This window comes from Pteronotus mesoamericanus, unplaced genomic scaffold (assembly GCF_021234165.1).
Source record: "Pteronotus mesoamericanus isolate MK-2021 breed Mesoamerican mustached bat unplaced genomic scaffold, CSHL_Meso_final contig_90, whole genome shotgun sequence".
Lineage (NCBI taxonomy): Eukaryota > Metazoa > Chordata > Mammalia > Chiroptera > Mormoopidae > Pteronotus > Pteronotus mesoamericanus.
This window is the reverse complement of record NW_026555277.1, coordinates 16,375,846-16,399,798: the sequence shown is the minus strand read 5'-3', so window position 1 is coordinate 16,399,798 and position 23,953 is coordinate 16,375,846. Positions and strand designations below refer to the sequence as shown.

Below are 23,953 nucleotides of genomic sequence, written 5' to 3'. Positions count from 1 at the left end.
TGCTTTCTTTCGACAAGTGTTAGCATGGCATATTTTTCTCTGTCCATTTATTTCTCATCTATGTGTCTTTACATTTCAAGTGGGTTTCTTATAGACAACACAGAATATAGTCTTGTTTTTTGGTCCACTCTGACAATTTCTGTCTTTTTTTCCCTTCATAATGTCATGAAATTTTTTCATACAAAAAAGTTGAGAGAATTATACAATGGGATGCATATGCCCATCACCTGTCAATTCTGTTTGCTTTAATATGCCTCAGTGCATCTCTCTATCGCTCTACCTATCCACCCATCCATCTTATTCTTGGGGGTAGCAAGTTACCCTGTACTCTCCCCTTCTTTACATTTCTGAGAAGAGTTGTTGAATATTCAGTCTGTTCAGCTTTTTTACTTGTTAGGGTGGAATATCAATGTCCATGCTCTGTCTGTGTGGAAATGGAAACCGCATCCCTCAGACTGCCCTCTCGCCATGTCCTTTTCTCTTCCGTGGTGTTGTGGGTTCCTCAGAAGCAGTGGTAGTGTGGGCGCTTGTGTTATTGCTTGCTGCAGTCCTGGCACTTTTCTAAGCAATTCCACATCTGCGTGTACTAACTCACTTAGTCCTTGTAACAACCTATGAAGTAGGTACTGTTGTCATCCTCTTTTTAGAGATGAAGCACAGAGAAATTCACTTAATAATTCACCCAAGTTATTAAATGGAAGAACCAGTTTTTAAACCATGATAGTATGCTGTTTTCTAGCTTTTTGGTATGATCCTGTCCATTCCAAATTCATTTCCTAGTACTCTGCCCAATACTGACACCCTCCTAGGATATGATGTTGCTTATACTCATTTTGATTAATAAATGAGCTACAATACCAATACAGTATAAAAGAAATATTTAAAACTGTTTGTCAAAATACCTGGATTATTAAAAATAATTTTTCCTTTTTCCTTACTTTATAAAGAAATTCAGTGGCTGGAAATATGCAGAAAATTTTAGATAATGCAATTTTTCATCCTGAGGTTAAAAAATTATTTATCAGCTAATAATATAACATGATATAATATCCATAAGCTATAAACTAGGAAAAGACTAAGAAGCTCAAATAGATAAAATGAAAACTTACTCAAATAATAAACTGAACGTATATTTTTCATAAATTTATAAAGTGATTATTTTTTAATAAAAATATTTGTTTCTTTTATTTCTTTCTTGATTATGTCTAACAATTCGGCAGTAAGCATACATGTATAGCAATTTTGAATATCACAAGAAAAGTGGTTATTTCTAAGAAGTAGGAAAAGGTATGAAGAAGGGGAGTTCTTTTACTTTTCACTTACAATTTTTGTATTTGAAATTTTTACTATAAGCACGTTCATACTTATTTGAACCCATAGAATAACAGCCAGTTAACCTGTGAATAGCGTTTCTCAAATGCCAAAAAATAATAATGGTTAATATTTATTTCAGGTTTACTCTGTGCAAGCGCTGTTCTAACCTCTGAACATGCATGATCTCAGGCAATCATCCTAACAAGGCTAAAAGTGAGGTACCACTATTCTTCCCATTTTGCAGAAGAGAAAACTAAGGAACAGAAAGGTTAAGTCACCTGCCTGAAGTCACACAGATGATAAGTAGTAAGCTTTAGATTCAAACCCAGAGCATCTAATTCTAAAGACTAGACTTTTAAAACAATATAAGTAAAGTACTCCCCAAACATCTGGTATAATTTTGGTCCAATCTGTGTTTTTAGACCTACTTTGTTCTTTGGCTATGTGTCCAAAGAAATTTTTTGATCATTTCTGCTCTGTGGCATTTGCTTCCCTTGTAGAGCTGCTGGTGGCATTTTTATTCATTGCTCCCCTTCTTAACTTGACACCTAGAGACACAGGTAGGAAACATATCAGTACAAAAAAAACCTTTTTAGAAAAAATGAGTCCCCTCACAGTTTTAGATCTTCCCCCTCATGAATGCTTTGCTCCCATTATCAAAGGGTGTAAGAAATAAGGCTTCCCTGATTTTGATAATAAGGGAAATCAAGCCATAAATGCTCCTGATTCTTTTTAATTCAACCAGAAAGACGTTATTACCATAACAACTTTGGCCTTACTTTGTGAGCTCCCCTCCTGTTTTAAATGTCTCTGAGCAGGTGCAAGTAAACAGGCTTACTGTGCTTGCGGGCATATTCTGCGGCTTTGGGTGCTGTTAACACGGCAAAAGGGTGCAAGGAGAGGCGGAAAGGTGGAGCTCGGGGCACCTGAAAGGAAAACAATCCTGTTTTGAAAAGCTGCACACACTTCGTGATGGTTACACCTGCTGCTACGGCACTTGGCCCGTTCACCCAACCCATGGTCTTTAGACTTTAGTAGCAGTCCGCTGGTGAGGCTCATGTTTCAGGGTTACGCATGTTCATACACTGTTTTCTATTCCTGGGCTTGGTTCCTTTTGCCTAGAATACCTTTCCACACACTGATGCTCTTCAAATAGTTCTGTTTACCTAGACTGGCTACATTCTTCTTTTCTGCCTAGAGATGCTTACTTTTCTTAAAGGCTCCCACTTCTCTTTTAAAATGTAGCTCACATATCACCTTTCCTGAGAAAGTTGCTTGGGTCTCCACACCTTCACTCTCCCATAATGGCCTCCTGCCCCCACCCCACCACAAGGCAGACTTATTGACTCATCTGTGAATCCAAACCATGTTGTCACACAGAACAAACCCAATGTGTTATAGTTATAATCCACTGGCTGTTGCACTACACTGGAAACTTCTTCAAGGGTACAACTGTTCGCCTCTTCATTCATTCATTTTGTTCATTCGTTCAACAAGTTTTCAGTGAGCACCTATTATGGGCCAGGCTCTGTTTAGGAGTTGTTACTAAGACAGACATGCTTCCTGCTTTTCTAGAGCTGAATGAGGAGAGACAAACAATAAACTATTAGACAACCAGGGTAATTATACATCATGGTAGGTTTAATAAATAAACTAAACAAAATGAAGTACTAGGAAGTGACTGGACAGGCACCTCGTTGGACAGGATGGACAGAGAAAGCATCCAGAAGGAAGAAGCCATGTCCCAGCCGAGACTTACAGGATGAGTGGCAGTCAGCCATGGGAGAGCTGGAGCGACGTGTTCCAGGCCAAGGGAACGAGAAGGCCTCCTGAAATAAGCTTTTGCTTTTCTGACACAGAAAGGAAACCAGTGTGTGGCTAGAGCACAGTGAGAACGGGGGAACGTGTAGGTGAGGCTGAAGAGGAGGCAGGACCCAGATCACGTGGGTCCTTGCGGGTCATGGTACCGAACTGTTCACTGAAATTGATTCCGGGGTGCAATGGAAGCCATTGAAATGTTTTGAAGCAGCAGTGTTACAAGGTCCGATTCCAGATTTTAATAAGATCGTTCTGGCTGCTGTGTGGAGAATGAATTGGAGTGTGGAAGGAAGGAGGCTGCTTAAACTAATTTAACCTTTCATCTCTAGTGTTTTAGAGAGTTCCTAGCACATAGTAGGCATGCAAATGTTATTAACTAGTTGAACTATGATGCTAATCAAGGCAAAAGTAGTTAACAGCATGGACTTTTATTTCAAACTGGCTGTATCCAAATGCAGGCTGCACCACCTACAAGATGTGTGACTTTGGGCACATCATTTAACTTCTCTGGGCCTGTTTCTTCATGTTATAATAATAACACTGGTACCTACCTCATAGCATTTCTGTGGTAGAGATTAAAGAGTTAACATATGTAAAGTATTTAGAATAGTGTTTGGCACATAGTACAATATAGTAGCTTTAAATTTTATAATAATAATTATTATTTATATTTATCATCATCATCGTTTCTCTCCCTGACTCAGTTCTCTCTTGTATAGAATTACTGATGGCAACAACTTGGCCACCAATGCCTTTATGGGATCCTGTCTCATCTATTAGAAAAATGTTGATTAATTGCTAACAAACAAATAATCAGAGCCAAGAGGCCTGAAATAATTAACATGCCGCTGCAAGATCATCAATTTTCTGCTTTTTCACTGACAGAGATTCCTGTTTTTATATTTACAGAACTCTTATTTCTAAGGAGTAGAAGTTGAATGTACAATTCTTTTTATGTACTCATTTCAACAAATATGTCATTTCATCAATAGGACACCTGACATGATGTATAACTGAGGCAAACACCAGAAGACAAGGACCACAAAACAAATATTTATTTTTAGATTTTCAGGTCAGTAGAACATTTCCTGCTCTAGCTTTATCATTCAAAACTCTTCAAGATCACACTCCTCATGATCGGGTTCCCACATACCTGGTATCCTTCAAAGTAGGTTGAGATTTCCACAGGAACGTGAGCTCTAAGATAATTGTGTGGTTTATATATAGGTGAGGAATTTTTTTGTTGGGGGGGGGTCTTTTTTTTTTTTTAAAGAAAGGGACTGCATTTATATATTATTTTGTCATTTTCAACAGGAATGACTGACAGAGACCCAGCAGAAGCCTGCGTCCCTGACAACTTTGTGGAGCTATGGGATCAGCCCTGGTTTGCCCCTCCAGACCCCTTTTATCACAGAAGTAAACATCTGTTTTTCACTATTAATTTGGGTTTTGGTTGTACAATATAGTATAGAAAACAATAAAAGAGGATGTGTTCTCTTTATTGACAAAGGGGTTTAGAGCCACCGCAGCCTGGGCACTTCTATTTTTGACCCTCAGTCTTTTATGTAAAAGGCAAAAATGTTTATTGAGAGTTGACTTCATAGCCAGCATTGTAAGGAATTAAATCTAAGCATAAACTATGGCCTCTGACCTCAGGAAGCACGTGATCTATTCAGAAAGATGACCCTAAAACAGAGAGAGTAATTGAGAGGAGGCTTTATAGGAGTATGGGGCAATTATGGCTATAAAAATAGCTCTTCAGGATAATATATGCCAGGTACAAAAAAAGAGAAAGAGAGAATTGATTCATATGTCATTCTTTTTTTAAAGTGGTTAGCCAGTTATACAACTTATGAAGTGATTCCCCTTGAGAAGTCAAGTCATACATCATTCCTGATGCACTTCTGCCCTTAGAAGATACGAGACTGATGTTCTCAATGCTGGGATTGCCCTATTTACTGGGAAAGATAGAACCCGGCGATTGTAGAGGTCACTCCCCGCTCAAATATTCTGTGAGTACTGGTGACGCGGGATGCCTCGTGGACGCAGCTGATGTAGCTGCGTGGGGCGGGGAGGGCAGGGGAGGGCAAGAGGGGAAGACTGGGGCGACTGTAATAGAACAATAATAACAAAAATTATTTTAAAAGATGAAATTTAAACCCTAAGCCTAATCATATCCTCTTTTTTACTTTAATGCTACTTTCCAATATCTTCATTGTGTTAAAATGAAAGTATTGTTATGATTGTTTTTTCTCGATTCAAATACTTACTGACTGCCCAATTACGTCCAAAGCACATTCAGCAAAAATTTCTTCCAGCTAGAAGGGGGAGGAAGAGGAAAAGAAGACGAGGATGTGTAAAGGCCTCCCTTTCCTTTTTTCCTCTTTCTCCAGCAAATGGAGCTGAAAAAATATTTGTATTGTTTGTTTTATTTGTTGGAGGGAGATCTGTGCTCTTTCCTCTTCAGTTTAAAATTGAGTAGGACAGTTTATATTTATGTGAAACTATCTGTATAACCCTCACTTATGTGAGGCCCTTAGTTGACTTTTTCTGTGGGTCCAAGGTCCTCAGCGGAAAAATGCCCATCAGCAAAAACAGCTCTCTGTCGGGGGTAAAACCTGAAACTAATAAAATGGGCGACCAGTGCTGGGCGCGTGATGCCTCTCTGCCACCAGGTGGCAGCAAATCGTCCTGAAGAGGGACAGCAAACCCGTGCACAGCACCCAGACGGCACCTAGTGGGCAATTCTAGTGGCTGAAAATTCTACATAATCTAATTAACATTCAAAGGGCTTTCAGCTCTTGCTTGGAAAGAATTTTAGCTGTTGCTTAGGAGACATCTTATCTGAAGGAATCAAGGGTCATTCTGATATATGCAGCAATTAGAGAACTTTTGGCAACAACTATTTTTTTTAGCGACCCATCTCCTCGTTCAATTTTTTGAAATTGTTCAGCCCCAAGGACTGTATTAAAATAGTTCCTACAATTTACAACATTCGAAATGCTATATTTCCATTGCGAGGCTCTGCTCATTCCTAATTTAAGATGTGCAGGGTGTCCCTCATGGCGCTGATGTGCATACAGGAGAACGGCCTGAGTGGGGGCGGGGGGACGACTCGGGAGGCTCCCAGGGGACAGATGATCCTCAGAATCTTACGTTTGTAGCACAAATCTTATCATACCTTTTGTGATATTTCATTGTTTAAAATAGACAAAGTTTATATTACGTTCATAATACACACGAATGCTTAATGAGCTATTTGATTTTTTAATTTATAGAGCAGCGATTCTCGATCAGCTGTGATTTTGCCCCTTAGGGGACATTTAGCAGAGCCAGGAGACAGTTTTGGTTGTCACGAACGGGGAAGGGGGAAATGCTGATATCTAATAGGTAGAGAATTATCCAGAGATGCTGCTGAATGTCCCACAAGGCACAGGCCAGCTCCTGACTCCACCCCGTTCACACGCATGGCAAAGAATTACTGGGTTTAAAATTCTGAGAAACCCTGATTTAGTGGAGCTTCGAGGAAACCAGATACCTAACCCTCAAATACCAGAACCTTAACTACAGATAGTATTTTGACGTTACCAGGTGCCGAGCGCTAAGGGTTTTTCTGGAAATTCACTTAATTTCCCACAACAACCTGATCTTCTTGTCTCTCTTTTTACAAATGAAATCAAGGCTGTCAGGGCTGAGAAGACTTGCCCAGGGTTTTTCTGCTTGTAGCTGGGCGAACTAGCATTTAATCCTGGGCAGCCTGGCTTTGGAATCCTCGTGCTTGGCCATTATACAAACTGTCCTTCACATACAAATCAATACGTGAGCTGACACTCATCACCTGTATCGATGAACAAATGCAGCCCTTTGAAGGAAATACCCTCTGTGAGGATCCTTTCTATTTCCCTTTAGAGCTGCTCATTGTACAGTCTCTCTGCACATCTGGGCTTTTTGTTGTCGGTCACCGACTGTGAGGACGGAGACTGGGTATAACTGGATGGAGAAGGTGCTGAATAAAGGCTCTGTAATGAGTAAGTGAATGACTGGATGGATGGTACAGATGGGCTGGCCCACCTTTAAACATTATAGATTCCCACAGCCTCTCATTAGATATTGATTGCGTATTAAGAAACAAAAGATTCAGAAAGAACGCTTGACCCTCCCCCTTTCCCTGCCCAAGAGGCTTCAGACAGAGAAACCTGCTTCAGGAAGAATTTAGGATGCAGGCTTAGCCTAATTTGAATTAAGTATGGTCAACAAGAGGGCTTCAAGCAGACGCCTGTTAGCTAGACACCCTGTGTCCCATTGGTTCTGAGTCGTCTAGCAAGCGTTTTCCTGACATGTGTGTTCTGTTCTTCCTCAACTACCTTTATATCGCCCATTCTCACTTCTGAAATCTAATCCCTCCCTCCTTCTCCTTTGCCCAGAAGTGTCTTGTATACCCAATGTTGCATGTCTTTGGAATTTTCATGGGATGATCATGTCTATGTGAATTCCCTGTGCACATGTATTCAGCTTTGACTTTCTCCTATTAATCTCTCTCTGTTCATTTGATTATCAGCTCAGCCAGAAGAACCTAGAATGTGGGAGGAAAAGTATTAATACTTTTTAGCCCCCATATCTGAGTTGCTCACTATTAAATTCCCTGCACCTACAACTATACCGAATGAATGAACGAATGAATAAACAGAGTCGAAACTAGAGGGACCGAGGGGACAGGCGTGTCAGGACCACAGCCAGGCACATATGGATTCAGGTAATAGGACAGTTGGTTTCAAAGTTACAGCACTTAGTAAGTACTTAACTCTTAAGTTGGACCCAGTGGGCTCCTGAATGTGTACAAACCTGCTCTTTGCAGTACGGTCTGCAGGTAAAAGAACAAGGGTGGCAGGTGTTCCTGTAGCCATAGCCCTGCCCCTGTCCCTGTCCCCTCCCTAGCATCCCTTCCAAACCCAGTGGGGGCGTCGACAGCACCAGAAGGCCCAGGTGTGAGGGGCGGGTTCTCCCGGCTGCCTTCCCTGACTGCCCCCTGCTGCACAGCCCTGCCCACTTCATTCTCCCTCCCTCTCCCTCTTCTAGGGGTTATCGAAAGGCAAACGGATCAGGAGTTCACTTCTAAATAACAGCCTATATTTAAGTGTTTACTAAATGTTCATACTTTTATGAATAGCAAAAGCTGAACGGGTTGTAAAGATTTAAAATGCTCGACGATCAGTGCATGGAGGCCCAAAGAGGGAAAGGGCCCCAGGGCTCCAGAGCAGCAGAGTCAGATCTCAGACCGGATGCCTGAACTCCCACATCCTTGCTGCTTGGTCTGCAGCGATTTCAAAGGGGTCTGATGGGAAGAAGAAACATGGCAGCACTAAACTGATCTATCATGAGAATGAACTTTGTAGATCTTGTCCTAGTTCTAAATGTTCTGGTCCATTGCACAAGAAGGGCACTTGGACTTACCAGGTCTACACTACAAAAAGTGTAAGAAATTCTGTTAATCAGAAACTTAGGCAGAATCGAGACTCTAAGTCTGGTGCTTTATGTTCTGCTTCTACTCAGCCTTACACCAAATACGTTTGTTGTTATGAATACAGTCCTCCCACGTAAGGAAAGTGTTTTACATTTATTACCCAAGTAAGATATGGTTACATCTGATTTTGTCCATTTTGATATAAAATTGTTATTTCATGTCTACACATACAACATTTTATATGTATGAAATAAAGAAATTCTCTTTAAAATTCCCATATATGGGTAGTCTCAGGTCTCCCCTACCTTGGCAGCACCAGAACTGGCAGAAGAATCCACCCCATAAATTTTAAAGACTTCCTCAACTGGGATGCTGTTCTGTTAAACAACAACAACAAAATGCATTACCATATCATGGCTTCCCCTTTAGTACAAAACAAAGCTGTTGCAGATCCAGTTTGTCTAGCACTGTGCCTGTGAGGCATGGGCACTAAACAAATACCCTCTGAATATACTGATAAATCAAAATACCCAGCACCCAATTATTTATGCACTTCATTCTGGGATGTTTTTTTTTCTTTATTTTTTGCTCCTTAAATAAATGTTTTCACAATATAATATAGAAGTCAATGTCTTCTTATTATATCTTAGAAAAATGAAACATTTAATATTAGTTAATCTTGATCATTTATAAACATTGGTTTAAAAAGAAAATAAATATGCATTAATACCAAAATGTGCACAGAAAATATAACATATCCATATATGCAAATAATGTTCTTTTCCTTACCATTAGGATTCCAGCATAAGATGATAAAATCATTGCTTCTCTTTCTCTATGGTTTGGATATACGGGTCTGCCACAAAATGGCCTTTTCCTAAGGGGAAACACGAGTAAATAAGAATGAGGTGTTTATTCATATTGTGTCTGACACCTAAGGTTGTGATACTAATCTGTAAGTAATCTCCGGTGGCCATGGGCCGTGCACTTGTTTACAAAATTGATTATGATTAATCCGCCATCAGTAAAGAAGACACTTCGAGTTTTGAAACTTCCAACAGTGGTGATAAATTTGCCGTCATCTAGCCATGTTTTCTGAGCTATCACACATTGGCTGACTGGTCACTATGATGGACAATTATGGAATTGACAAGCAGATCCTTTCCCTTCTTGTGCAATTTGCTTGGGGAGAACTGCCTTATTCCCCTGTGAGCCCATGTGCTTCAAGGGAGCTGCAATACCCCTGGATTGCAAAGATTGGCAAACACACTGTGGACTAAGGTTGTCAGGCTATTCTACCCCTTATGCCACCCCTAGACAAGTCAGGGTAAATAGAGCTATTGAGACACTATTCTGTGATTAAGCAAAAAATCCCTTCCCCTCTGGACTGAATTTTGCAATAACGTTGACTGAAACTAAGAATAGTGCCTACCCAGAGGAAGAAAGCAAGAGGCAGATCTTGATGACATGGTTTGAGCTTTGATTTAAGCCCTGCCTCAGGCAGACCTACTCCTGGATTTTCAAACACAGAAGCAATAAATCTCCTCCCCCCCTCTTTCTTTTTCCCCTCAAGTCTTAAGTCTGCTCAGACCGGATTTTCTGCTTATTACAATTACACTCAGAACTGATACAGCCATCCAGGACCAGGTGTGTGTTCCAAGGCCATAAAACAGAAAGAACAGAAAAAAACAAAAGCTAAAAATTGGCCTCTAAAATAAACCATGTAGTTCTGGTCTCATTATCTTTGTGTTCTTACCAATTGAGTGTATCTTCCTGGCACACTCAATAATCCTGGAAAGGGAATTACTCTATGATTCAGACAGCTCAACTCAGGTACATATCTGTTTAAGTGCTTAAGAAGTTGTGTTTGAGCACTTATGAAACGCTTGCAGCCTTTACCCACAGAGGTGACCATCTTACAAACCATGGCCGGGTGCAGTAAAGCACAGTCCCATTTCTAAGGGAGAGCAGTCTAGGCAAGAAAGATTTTCATCTGAAAGAAACCAATTAGCGGAGATGTAACAAATACAAGGGCCATGTGTCTTCTCGAAGGTGACACTGCAGGGCTTCTTCAGCTCTCCGGTTGGAGAAGGATATTCCCCCTACTGTGTTTCCAAGCCAGAGTGCTCAAGGAGGAAGGCAGGAGATAGAACTTCCATTTTCGTTACTCATAGTCACACATTAGAAAAGCAAAAGTATTGCAACTTACACTTTCTCCCACTCCAGCCAAGTTAAGTCTTCTGAATGGTCCAGCCATTGCAAAGCAACGCTAATGGCCAAGTCATAGTGGGCCTGGAAGCAGGAAGCACAGAGAGCAAAGGAAGTGGCTTAAGTCTTAGCCAAAGTACTCCCTGGACCCAATGACAATGGCACCACTAAGTCTGTTCTGCTATTTTGTCCACAATGGTGAGGAGCATCATCTTTGTCCAGCAATGTGACGCTCAGACAGAAATCACTAGAGATCTTCAGGCATTGTATTTTCTTTCCACTAGAGCAGTTTCTACCACCCCCTCCCCGCCCCCTGTTTGTTTGCTTTTGGTTTGCATGAACCAATAAAGAAGGAACAGATTCTTGGAAAAGAATACTAAACTGGGAATCAGGGAATTTGGGCTCAAATTTAAATATGGCCAGCAACTTGTGGTACATCCTTAGGTGAGCAATGGATGTTCTCTGGGCCTCATTTTTTAAAATTTTAAAATAGAAAACAGTGAAAGTTAAGGAAGAAGGACCGGGAGAACAATTTCTAATTTTTTGAGTAAACTGACAGAAACGTGCTCCCAGGGCACAGGGGAAGTGGTGTGTCCACCGGGGAATCTTGGGAGGCTTCAGGGAGTAGATTTGGCAGAACTGGGACTTGAAGGGTGAGGAGAATTTCTGGAGGTGGAGAAGGACCTCCCAGGCGGAAAGTCCAGCATGAGCAATGGACTGAGGTAGACCTGACCAAGTGACCTGCTAAGAGTCTCCTATAGAAAGCTGAGGACCAATTCCAACGTCCATTGTTTTCCTCAGCCCCAGAAAAGGGAAGGTCAGTTTGGCTTTTGCATTTTTAGATGGGTTTTAAGGTTCTGTCTCACTCCAACATTCTCTAAAAAATGTAATTATTTCTATATCTTCCGCGTACTGAACCAAAAAAATTCAGTGAATTCACAGAAAAGTGAATTTAAAACAAAGAAGAAAAAAGAGAAAAGAAAACAATGAGCCACTATCAGTTGTTGAAACTTAATCTGAAGACTGGTGCATGGACAGGTAGTGCTGGCTTCACTCATTAAAAATGAAAATTTCCAGCCCCGCCCCCAGATCTCCTGAATCACAACGGGCTTGTAATAAGACCTCATTAAAGTTTGAGAAGCTATTATCTAATCGATTTAATTTCTCCATCTAACACATGCACAGGGAAGCACTTTAAACTGCTTATTCAGGTCCAGGGAAATCAGGCAGGGAGATGGGGAAAAGGGGCGAGAGAGCCTTTCTTCGTTACTAATGCCACAACGGTAAATGCGTAGCATAAAAAAGCTGAGGGATTACTAATTTCTTTTGAATTAGGTCTTTACAACAGTTTCTTCCTCAATTTATGTGAAATGAACTTTCATTACATAACAGGAGCCTGAGTGGCAACATGAATAACAGAAAGAATTTTAGGATTATTCAATTCTTTAGTTTGCTCCAGTAATGCAAGTGGTAAAAAACAAAACCAAACCAGTGTTATATTTGAGAACCACATAATAATTAATTTTGTCCAAAAAAAATTTTAACATCATGTGTAGTATTTGCTTTTGTACCCATTTTGCTTTTTAGGCTTTTCTAGTTGCAAATAGCAAAAGTGTCATGGCTTGTATTTTCCCATTCTTTTTGCTTTCAGTTTAAGGGGTTGAAAAGACCAAATGGAGAATGCTAGGATGAGAAGGTGAGAGAGGACGACCAGGGTGAGCCTCGTTTATTATCTACATTGGATCCTTGTGACGTCCCCTTCACACACATATAACACAGATGTGACTCGCACCCGCATGCCTTTCTTTACCATATCATCTAGAAAGGTGAGTTGCCTTCTTCCTTTGGGGTCAAATTCATTTTCCCGAAGTCTGATGCCAATATAATCTCCCCTTAAAAGCAAGAGAGCAGGATTGAACCATTGGGAATGACGCGGGGGCCCAGTCTGCAGAAGTGGGCACCTGCCCCGTCCCTCCCTCCTCTACCAGCTACAGGAGCAGTTACTGGCGGCTCTGGGAGATTTCCCATTCCTTTTTTTGTTTTTTGTTTGTTTGTTTTTTAATAGAGAACTATTTGGCTACTTTATTACCAGAATAACAGTATTTTGATTTAAATGCAATTCTGGCCCTGGCTGGTGCGGCTCAGTGGGTTGAGGGCATTGACCCACAACCGGAAGAGTCTCACGTTGGGTTATCCGTCAGGGCTCCTGCCTCGGTTGTGGGCTTGGGGGCGCGCGAGAGACAACCCATCGATGTTTCTCTGGCACATCCATGTTTCTCTCCCTCTCTTTCTCCCTCCTTTCCCCTCTATCTAAAAACCTTTAATAAATAAAATCTTTAAAAAATAAATAAATAAAGGGTAATCTTGCAATGCTTCAGTCTTAAAATGGCTCATCACAATTAACTTAAACCACATTTATCTAAAAATTAAACTCTTATTGTGGGCACAAAATTTATAGGAAAGCAAGGGCGTGTGTTAAATCCCCACATGCAGAAAGGGTTTTACCAAATGCAAGGGCGGAGGCCCACTGTTAAAATAAAGAATCTCTTGCTGCCCCTGTTAAACTCAGGCAGAATGTCCAAGGCTGATAAATTTTATATATACAGTATTCTGTACAGATGCATTCTTTGCCTAAAAGCATTTTTTTCATTAGAATGCAAATACCCTTAGGAGGAGTTATGCATTAAAATATATTAGTAATTGCAGTTTAGTGTATCCTTATCAGATCTTTCCAGAACAGTGGTTTTTAATAAGGTGAGGATAGAATAAGGAAGGGGAACAGAGTGGGTGCTCTTCTGGGAAAGTCAGGAAGAAGAACTGGATGCAGGAGACAGCACTCCGGGGTCCCTAAGGTCCGCCTCCACAAATCTCTCCTCTTTCCATAAGGCTACGCTTCTGCCTGCCAAGGTCTTTACCACATGCTTTGGGCAAGTGACCTTGTATCTGCCTTCTAAAGCTCTTCTGATTCATTAAGCTTGAACTGACAAAAATTCTTAAATGTTTTCTTTGTAATTCCAAGGTACTTTATTTAAAGTGCCATAAATGTATTGTTGGCTATAAAATTACATTTATATCACTTTTGAAATTCCAGTTCTAGGTGGAGGAATTCGCATTCCTGGTTATAGTTTGTTCTTTATTACATTGGACTCCAAACACATGCATGTAAACATGTGTGAATTCATACATAGTTTATTCCAGGGTTTTTCAAGGACTTGTTAAAAGATAATTATCTTAGGCTGAGAGAGGACATTTGATGAGGGTTGTGATAAGCTTTTGATGAAAAGGGTGTTATTGTTGTGCTTATAACTACATATGAAATAAGACATAGCCTTTTTCCCTCCTTTTTATATGGTCTGTTATTTCCACCAACCTCTTAATAAAGTACTAAGTCAAAGGAAATCTAGCACAGAAGAGAAAAAACTTGCCCGTGGGAAACTTTAGTATTTTCTTTGTTTGTTTAAAAATAAGAGTTCAGATGGCAAGGAGATGAATTAGTGAGTTGATCAGACTGACAATAGAAGAGGCAGAGGCTGCAATTCAAATGCTGGGCCACTGGGTACATTTTTCAGAAATCTCCCCTACATCTTTTCCCAGGAGAGCTCATTCAAAGGAGCAGGCTGCCCGGCACAGGCTGGCTGGGCTGCAGTCCCAGGTCTCAGGCTCTGGATCAGGGATGCCTCTGAGGAGCACGCGGGAGCACGCTGCTGGCAGAAACGTCTTCCAAGAGCTCCAGCATCTGGCTTTGCACCACATGTGCGGCCTCTCAGCCTGAGTCAGAGGCCAGATCATCAGGCACTTTTTTTTTTCCCAATAGTGCAGAAATAAAATCTCCCTTAGATTTTGACCCCCTTGCCAATATCCGACCATCGATGACATGAAACCCACCAAATGCTGAGTATATAAATGCAAGCTATTCTCACGCATACTTACAGGAGCTTCTTCATTTCCTTCTTCAGGAGCCTTCTTTCCATGATTAAAGACGTATTCAGCTGAGCAGGTACCTGCAGCTTACACTGCACCTGGTATCCGTGGAGAAGACACAGCCTCTGTGAGCCTACAAGCAGCAGCAGCAGCAAATCGGAGAGAATTTGAGTTAAGGATGCTATCACTCCAAATACCAGTCATGGAGTCCCAGGCTGTGGAAGGGATTCGAGAATGTGCAGAGCTCAGGCCTCTTATCCAGCAGCTTCCAGGTCAGAAAGCTGTCTGGAGGCCAGTGCACTGTACCTTGAGTGTATCTGACGCTTCTTTTTTCTTCCAAGTTTGTTCAACCCACATCATGTACATATCCTTGTAATAAACTAACAAGTAAAACAGACATGGCTTGTGTAATAGCAGATGAGACTATTTGGGGAGAACCATCCAAAAATGGATGGTTTGTGATCAGAACATGTTTGAGCTTTGTGCACATTCAACCCAGCCACCCCCAGTTACCTCACCCTGCTGCAATAGCTCATAATAGTTTTCTTCAGAAGCCATGTTCAACCTCTGATGGCCAGGGGACCCTTGAAAGAACATGTGGTTATGGCCAATGTGAGGCCATGTCTTTATTTTCTACCCCAACATTGAACCAGAAATTGGAGTTGGGGTGATGGGGTCAAACGGTTCTGAAGTCACTAAAAGAAGTTTAAAAATATATATATTATTATTGAATGGGAGCAGTATAAATGGCATATCAACTGTATCTGCAATGTTTTATTTCTAAAAAAAAGATTGAAAGAAGATTGTGATAATTCATATGTCAGCTTGGCTGGGCCACTGTTCTCAGATATTTGGTCGAACATTGTTCTAAATGTTTCTATGAAGGTATTTTATGATATTAACATTTACATCAATGGACTTGAGTAAAGCAGGTTACTCTCTATTACGTGGGTGGGCTGCATTCAGTCAGTTGAAGGACTTAAAAAACAACAACAAAGGCCGACCTCTCCCAAGCAAGAAGAAATTCGGCCAGCAGGCTGCCTTTGAACTTGATTTGTACCTCTTCCCTGAGTGCCCAGCCTGCCCGCCTCACCACATCAGGTTTTGAATGGCCCGTGCCACCCCAATCACGTTGTTCTCAGTGGAAATCAGGCTCTTCCACAGGGTCGTGAGGGAAGACTTCTGAGGACCCACGCAGGAGAGACCATGATGTGGCAAAATTTATTTGGGTGGAAATCTGCCCTCAGGTTTCCAGTTTTCCATCTTCCTCCATCCTGCCGTGGAAAACGTTGAACTGTGTCCTCAGCAAGGCCAAAGCAAAAGCCAGTGTCCAGGGTTTCTGGGTCATGTCAAAGCTTAGTTCTCCGAAGCCTACACAGTCTGTTGTGGGCCCCAGGAGCTGCTAGACCTGCCGTCACTTGCTCCTGGATGAGAGAGAATGCTCAAAAGCATGGGGCTGGTGCATGTCACAAGCAAGAAGGGGAGAGAGAGAGAGATTTCATGTTTCTCTCAAAAAAGAGAGAGTTTTTGATAGGCCCACTTCTTAGTTAGACTGACAGGCCTCTTCCATCAAACACTTCCTTTTGGGTCCCCCAACAATCCAACACTGGAGCGCAGAAAGGAGGGGTGTTAATCCCCTTTGTGGAGCAATGCTATGATCCCCTAGAGTATGAAGCTGTAGCTTCATGGTAAAGCAAACAGGCTCATGCTCCCCAATTTATTAAGCTCAATGTCAATTTCCTTTCCTTCTCTTTCTTATTTATAATTGGTTAACCCCCTATGGTAACAATGTGAGCCAATTTCTTAAACTAAAGCTCTGTGTGTGTGTGTGTGTGTGTGTGTGTGTGTGTGTGTGTGTGTATACCCTAAAGCTCTATGTGTGTGTATATATACCCACAGACACACACCCTTTTGGTTCTGTTTTTCTGGAGAACCCTGATTAATATAAGAAAAATGTTAATATTTGTTGACTTTGGGATTATAGGTTTATGGATATCCGTTATATTACATTTTGTGCTTTTGAAGTTACGCATGTTTTTAAATCACTACTCTACAAATAGTGGGGGAAAAACTTTAGACACCCTTTTTAAAAAATTGTAGCTTTATTGATTCAGCTCTCTGACCATAAGCAGAAAGCAAACAGGATGCCACTGATTTACCTAAATTCTTCACCAAAGCAATCGAATTACTTTAGACCATTCTTGCTGCTGCTACATCTGTCTTGGATGAGATGTGGAAAAGGTGAAAGGGGAGAAGAAAGCAGGAGCATTCAGCTGGAATGGATGAACCATTAAAACAGTGGTGTGCTCTCTACAGGACAGTAAATTCAGAGTGGATACTGCAAGCCAGAGAGGTGGCCTCATGGCCTAGAGAAAGAAAAGCACTAGACCTGGGACAGCCAGACACTGGGATGTAATGTCTACTGCACCAGCGACTACCGGCGTGGCCATGGTCAAGCCTCCTGGCTCTTCCACACCCCAGTTTCAGGTATTGTCTAAAAAATCATGAGCCTGGTTAACTTCACCAAGAACACCTTTTGCCCTAACATTGTGCAACTACACAGAAGATAGCATGCATTATCATTCTTCTAATTTAGAAGAATTAAAAAAACAACAACACACATTTGTTGGTTGAGCATTTGTCCTATCTCAATTCCTTGACGGGTGGTGGTGTATGAGTGTGTGTTGGGGGGAGTGGGGAGAAGGGGACCACTTAGCTTCTGTGTCTTTTTAAAAAGCTAAAGACTTAGTACTTGTTTTAATCCACTTTGTTTTGTCATCCTGAGCCAGCCCTTTGAACTTCAGACTCACAAATGACAAGATTTGCATCTCTTGGTTGCTGTGACAGCTTCTACTTAGACCCGCCTTCCCTCTCCCTTGCCGTTTAATGTGGCAAAACATGCAGAGGTTTAAGTCTTTAAAATATGAGCATCTCCCACCCCCACAGCATGAGGCTACAGGTCTGGGGACCCTGGGAGGCTACCAGCAAGCTGTGTCACCTTGGGTAAGTGAACTCTTCTCTCTGTGTTCTTGTGTTTTCTCCTCTATCAAAGAAGCATTGAATGGTTGGAGAGGTCTCTTCCAGCTGTTAGAGTTCAGTAACTGGCATGCATTGAGTAGCTATGCATGGTTGAAAGATGGCCATTTATAGAGACTCTATTCAGTTTAGATATGAATTCACCCTTCTTTTCTGTCTATAGAGCTTTAGCAAAAACAAGACTCTGGCTGGAAATACACACAGAAGAGCTCCTGGAAATGTGTCAGGCATGTCAGGCGTTAGCTATTTCATTAAAACCAGCCTCCTAGGAGACACAGCCCCCACATTCTCTAGGGATATGATGCCCTTAGGAATATCTGCACAGTCCCTTCAGGCCCCCCTGCCCCGCACCCCTACACCAGTGAGACGGGTCTCTCAGACTGTGTTCTATTGGTTCATCAGTTCTTAACAAATTTCCCTTTCAGAATCTCTTGCCAGCCAGGGGACTGAGTCCAGTGCTTTGGTCCTCTCTCTGCCTCTGGAGGCATGCGTGAGCTTCTGCTCTGGCTCTGCTCACAGACATCGGAAGAACATACTTTTTGACAGTTGCTAGGAAACAGTGACTGAATGAAAATAATTTGTTATTTAAATACACACCCAATGCCCCAAACAGGAGGGAAAAAAAGTTATTATGTTTAGGACAGGGTTGTGATGCTGACCTAGAGTTAAATTTTTTTTTTTTTTTTTTTTTTTTTTAACTCAAGCAGGTTCAGTTTCCCCATCTAAATGATTAATTAGAAAGCAGAGAGGATGTGAGAAATCTTCCTCCCACAGGGTTTTTTATAGCACTTGGCTGCAGACCCAGGAGTCAACTGGCCGAGCAAGGATTCCCGGGGAAGCCAGTGAACCTCTGGTTCCTTGCGCACTCAGAGTGCCCCCAAGCACTTCAGATGATTCTGCTTGATGACACCGGACACTGTGGAAACCCTGAAGAACCATCCTTTTGGTGCGAGCACCCCCTGCTCGGGCATTTGCCTCCTCATTCATAAACACACCCTCTCTTACTTAAAGATTGCTGATGGCTTCCGGTTGCTGGTAGAGCAAGATCTAGACTCCTAGCCATAGCCTGTAAACCAGTCTCCTCCATGACATGGACAGAGGCAGGGTGCTGTTCTGGTCCATCTAGGCCTGGGTTTCTGTTATCAAGACCACTCCAGCCTCATTTCCACTCTTCTCAACCAACAAATTCTCTTGGCTACCTGATAGCTCAGGTGTTCTGTGAGTGGCAGCCAAACTCTAGATTTGGATTTTTATAGATGAGTTGTTTATTCTACATGGACTTTATATTGCACCCAAAAGGTTTCAGGTTTTGTTTTTTGTTGAACTTGAAGTTTATACAATTTAAATTTCTTATTTCTTACAACTTAAGAAAAAGAATGCAAAATTGTGAACACAAAATTGAATGTTTACTTAGAACCATTAATCACCACAAGTTATAAATTTTAAAGAGCTAACAAATACTACAAACATTAAAAATGTAGAAAAATCTACAAAAGAATACTACAAAATTACATGTGTCAAATTAAAATTTGAAACCACGGATTTTTCATTTTTGTCTTGAGATAAGAAAATGGTATCCTTTATTAATATCTAGCTAACTACCTAGGGTTACCATTATAGTAAGCCATTAGACATTCTTTCAATGCAGAATTTTCTTTCTGGCATTTTACTACCATAAAGATTCCAGACTCCTTGCAACATTCAGTAAAATCTTGAACCTGTTCAGAGGCCTTTTTTCTTCTCATTATTTTAGGGATCAAAACATCTTTGTTGACATGTCTGAGATGCTGCTCTGCCAGGTGAAGTGCAATCTCTGTGGTGGAGCCTCTTTTAAGAAGATGCTTTTCTTATAAGAAGATTTTTCTTATGAGAAGGTACTGACACTCCCACCAAGGGAGGGAGGTAAAGTGTTTCTCCTCTTGTGTCTGGACAGTCTTATAATTATTGCAGATGTGAGACTGTATAACTTCTAAAACCAGGTCTTACAAGGCATACATGAACTCAACAATAAAAGGAACAAACTATTAATACCTGTGTAGTTGGATGGTTCTAAAGATCATTTTGTGTAGTGAAAAAAGCCAATCTCAAAAGGTTACATACCATATGATTCCATTTATATAACACTCTTGAAATGATACAAGTATAGAGATAGAAAACAGGTGAGCGATTGTCAAGGGACAGGTATGGGAGTAGGGAGGGTGGGTCTGACTATAATGGGAGTCCCTTTGCGGGACAGTTTTGTATGATGATTGTGGTGATGATAACATGCCTCTTAACATGGAATCAAATTATACAGAACACACCCACAGACCCAGAGAAATCAGTGCATATAAAAACGGGTAAAACAGAATAGCTTCCTAGTCTAGTTAACACTATTGTGCAAATGTCAATTTCTGGCTATGATATTGGTCTACAGTGAAAATATTCTCACCATGGGGGGAAGCTGAGTGGTGGGTTCATTGGCATTCTATTACCATAAAAATAACTTCCTGTTAGTCTATAATTAACTCAAAATAAAATGTCTTGTTTTGTTTTTTAAAAGGCAATTCAGCCCTGGCCGTTGTGGCTCAGTTGGTTTGGCATCGTCCCGCAAAGCAAAAGGTTACTGGTTCAGTTCCTGGTCAGGGCACATGCCTGGGTTGCAGTTTCAGTCGCTGGTCAGGGTGCCTTCAGAAGGCAACCAACTGATGTTTCCCTTACTCCCTCCCTCCCTTGCCCTTTCTCTAAATAATAATAATAATAATAATAATACAGCTTTTTCCTGTTCTTCGGATGCTTGCTTTTGGAGTCCAGCTGTGATGCTATGAAGAAGCCCAGGCCAAGTGGAGAGGCTTTGTGTGGGTTTCCAGGTGACAGAGCCACCTGAGGCCCCAGTCAAGAGATGTATGAGTGTGGAAACATTCCAGATGACTTCGGCCATAGCCATTACCTAATTGAAACTGTACGGGAGACCCCAAGTGAGAATCACTAAGTGAGAACTGCCTAGCTGAGCCCAATGTCTCGAGCCGTGAGAGGTAAGAATAAAGTAATTACTGTTGTTTGAAGCCCTTAAGTTGTGAAATAATGCGTTATGTAGCAACAGGTGACCAGGGCACCATCAGTGTGATCTGGGCACCTCTGCTCCATCTCATGTATGAAATGAAGAAAATAATAGTACCAGTACCACAAGGTTATTGCAAGCATGAAACAAGCAGTCAAGTAAAGAATCTAGAGTAGTGCTTATACGAGGTTAATAAACATTAGCTACAAATATTATTATTGTGTATCTAAACTGTAATCAAATGACAAACAAGATCTGGAATAGCCCATTTCACCGTGTGTCAATTCCAAAATGACACTAAATGACTCATCTCTTCTTATCCCCAGACACTGAGAGTGAGCACTAGGACTTGGCAATAGAGTGACTTCTATATTGAGCACATCCTTGGATGACCTCCGTCCTCCAGTGTGACTACACCGGTGTGGGGTAAATGTACACTCTAAATAGGAATGCTGCTTCTATTAAGTTATCCCTTCCCTTTCAACCCCAGAAGGAGTAACTTTTTTCTTCTTTGTGGATAAAAACCTTCAGAGCTAAAAGTATTTGTGGGTACTTATCTGCTCCTTGCAGTCAAAGAACATTCTTTTATGGAAAACATCTGTTGCTCAAACAACACTTGAACTATTTTGGAAGTCTATTGTTGCATACATAGCTTTATAAAGGACCTTCTTTCTTTCTTTTTTCAGTTTCAGCACAGAGTTTACTAAATCAAAATATCTTTAAGGCCCCCTTTTCACTAGACTGTTCATTTATTTTTTTTTAAATTATCCTTTACCACCCTACTCTTTCTTCCAGACCACATAGTTATGGGCAGAGTCCCCATGGGCTGGGCCAGCAGGCCACCTCTGGAAGGAAGAATTGGCAGAAGGGGAGGCAGAACTGACTAGCAGGAGTCTGGGCCCCCCAGGGAGCCTGCCTCTCCCTCAAGGACTAGCACCTGCTCAGAGCCCGGAGAAGACGCTGACTGCAGCTACTGGGAGGGGCAGGGACGGGCTGCTGCACAGCCCTCAGGCGGCACTGGAAAAACACCTAGAACTCCAGACTTTGGAAAATGCCAGATCATTAACCTTTAAGGTCCAGTCCTTGCCCCCCGCCCCCCAATCTGTACATTTTTTTGGATACTTCCTTGGAATTTGATTTGCTAAATCAGCCCGGTCAACCCTGTGTGTAATACTTAATCCCTAGACAGAAAGAAACGAAAAGAGAAAACTGATGTGTGGGGTGGGTTTGGGGATGGGAGTGCTGAGGGAAAAAGCTGAGGTCTAGACACATACACATACACACACGCATGCACACACATGCATGCACGCACGCACATGCACACACACACATGCACACACACACACGCTCATGCACAATGGAACCATTCCTGCATCTTTGGTTCTAACTCTGAGTTACCACAAAACAGCATTAAAACATAGCCTGGGCTCACTATGTCCTTCTGCTGCAGCTGTGACAACCTTGTGATAGTATATATCCTGTTGTGTCTACGGTCTTTTTCATTAGGGTCTCCACATCCAAAGTGGTTTTGAATGCAAACATGCATTTTATCCAGTAGATTCTGGGAAAAATATCGGAGTTAACTGAAAACTAGAACAAAGACCCCAGCAGTTAGAGAATCAAGAATTCCAGCCATTCTCCTGAACCTACAACCAGAGTGCTTAAAGGAATGACTGCAACAACACTCTCTGCTTAACTATTTGAGAGAATCTATGGGTTCAGAATTGGAAGGGAGAAAGTTGAAAAAAACAGGCTTCAATAGTGGACCTCAGAGAACATCTACTAAAAAAAAAACAACTGTCAGTGCCAGCAGGGGACATAAGGTAAATAACACACCTTCAACTGTATACTTTAGGGATTACTCACAATAATTCATCATCATCCTTCTCTTTTTAAGATAGTTATTAGGCAATCTAACCCGTGTGTAAGTTGACTACATCTAGTGGCTTTTTCCTAACCTTCCATGGTTCTCAAACATTAGCATTCATAAGAATTACTTGGAGATTCCTGGAGCTCCGCCTTCAGAATCTGATTCTGCAGGTGGAGCCCAGGAATCTTCATTTGAATATCCTTTTGGGGGTTTTCAATTGAATTCTCCAATTGGGGGATCTGCCCAGCCCTGGTGGGTCTCAAGTAGGTGGCCCTCACTGGATTCATATTTTGTCTTGATGACTGAGAAAAATGGTGATTCAGCCTCTGTTTTGCTACTTACTAGCTGACTCTGGGCAAGTTGCTTTTATTTTCTGGGCTTCTGTTTCCTCCTGTTAAAAATGCAGTGATAGATTGTGGAGGGAATTAAGTGAAAATTCATGCAAAGGCCCAGAGCAACCAGTGTGAATTCCCTCAACCTTTAACCTACATAGAAATTTAACACTACAATTGCTTCTTTAAATTGTGTTCTGGTGCCAAACAACTGAATTATCCAAACTTTTGAAATATGGTCTATTTGCAAGCTTGCAACTTGAACCTGGTAGAAGGTTAATCTTATTTACAGAAAACCATGTGTCGAGAAAATAATTTACTTTCAAATGGTACAGACATCAGCATAAATGCTAGTCATTAATTTTGCATAAGGCTCTCCCTATATGCTGCTCTTCCGTATCTCCCATTTATATGGGATAATTCCATATATATATCTTAGCCACTCTAACATGCCTAGACTCTGTTGCTCTTTTACTGTCTCAGGGCTCTGCAGAGATTCATTCTTCTCTTTTTTTCATATTTCTTTTCTAATCCAGCTTATTAACTAATATATTTTCCCTGGGTCAACACAGATCAGAATGAGAAAACTATATTTAAGACATACAGGGAGGGGCAAAAATAGGTTTATAGTTGTTCATATGGGAAATAATACAATAGTTAATAAATAATAATACAAGAATAAACTGTCCTGCATACTAACAACAGTAAACTTACTTATGCCCCACCCTGTATTTGAGACTAAAACTACAAAAATGCCTCACTTAGAATAGATTCTCTATGACAAATTGACATAATTATTGAAATAATAAATGGGCTTATATCTGTTTTATGAAAGTTGCCTGTATAATTTATATATTTGGGCCCTAAGCGCCAGTCTAGAATGACATATAACCTGGCTGGTCCGCCTGCTATGGGTAGCATGTAAGCAGCGCAATATAAAGCGTCAGGAAGGC

General features: G+C 41.3%; 1 protein-coding gene across 1 annotated transcript; it reads right to left on the bottom strand.

Moving 5' to 3' along the window:
- Positions 1 to 1,779: 1,779 nt before the first annotated feature.
- On the bottom strand, positions 1,780 to 14,772 carry CUNH2orf80 (chromosome unknown C2orf80 homolog). Its single transcript, XM_054586194.1, has 7 exons — positions 14,732 to 14,772; positions 12,612 to 12,693; positions 10,803 to 10,885; positions 9,383 to 9,470; positions 8,899 to 8,970; positions 2,153 to 2,240; positions 1,780 to 1,862 (listed from the first exon to the last, which is right to left on the bottom strand). Exons 1-7 carry the CDS (start codon positions 14,770 to 14,772, stop codon positions 1,780 to 1,782), a joined length of 537 nt encoding a protein of 178 aa, XP_054442169.1.
- Between the last annotated feature and the right edge of the window lie 9,181 nt (positions 14,773 to 23,953).

Coding starts and splice junctions, on each gene's coding strand:
- CUNH2orf80 (XM_054586194.1), bottom strand. CDS start 14,772: ATGGAAAGAAGGCTCCTGAAGAAGGAAATGAAGAAGCTCCT. Junction 9,471..10,802: donor TGGCTGGAGTGGGAGAAAGT/GTAAGTTGCAAT, acceptor GTTTCCCCTTAG/GAAAAGGCCATTTTGTGGCA. Junction 1,863..2,152: donor AGAATATGCCCGCAAGCACA/GTAAGCCTGTTT, acceptor CTGTGTCTCTAG/GTGTCAAGTTAAGAAGGGGA.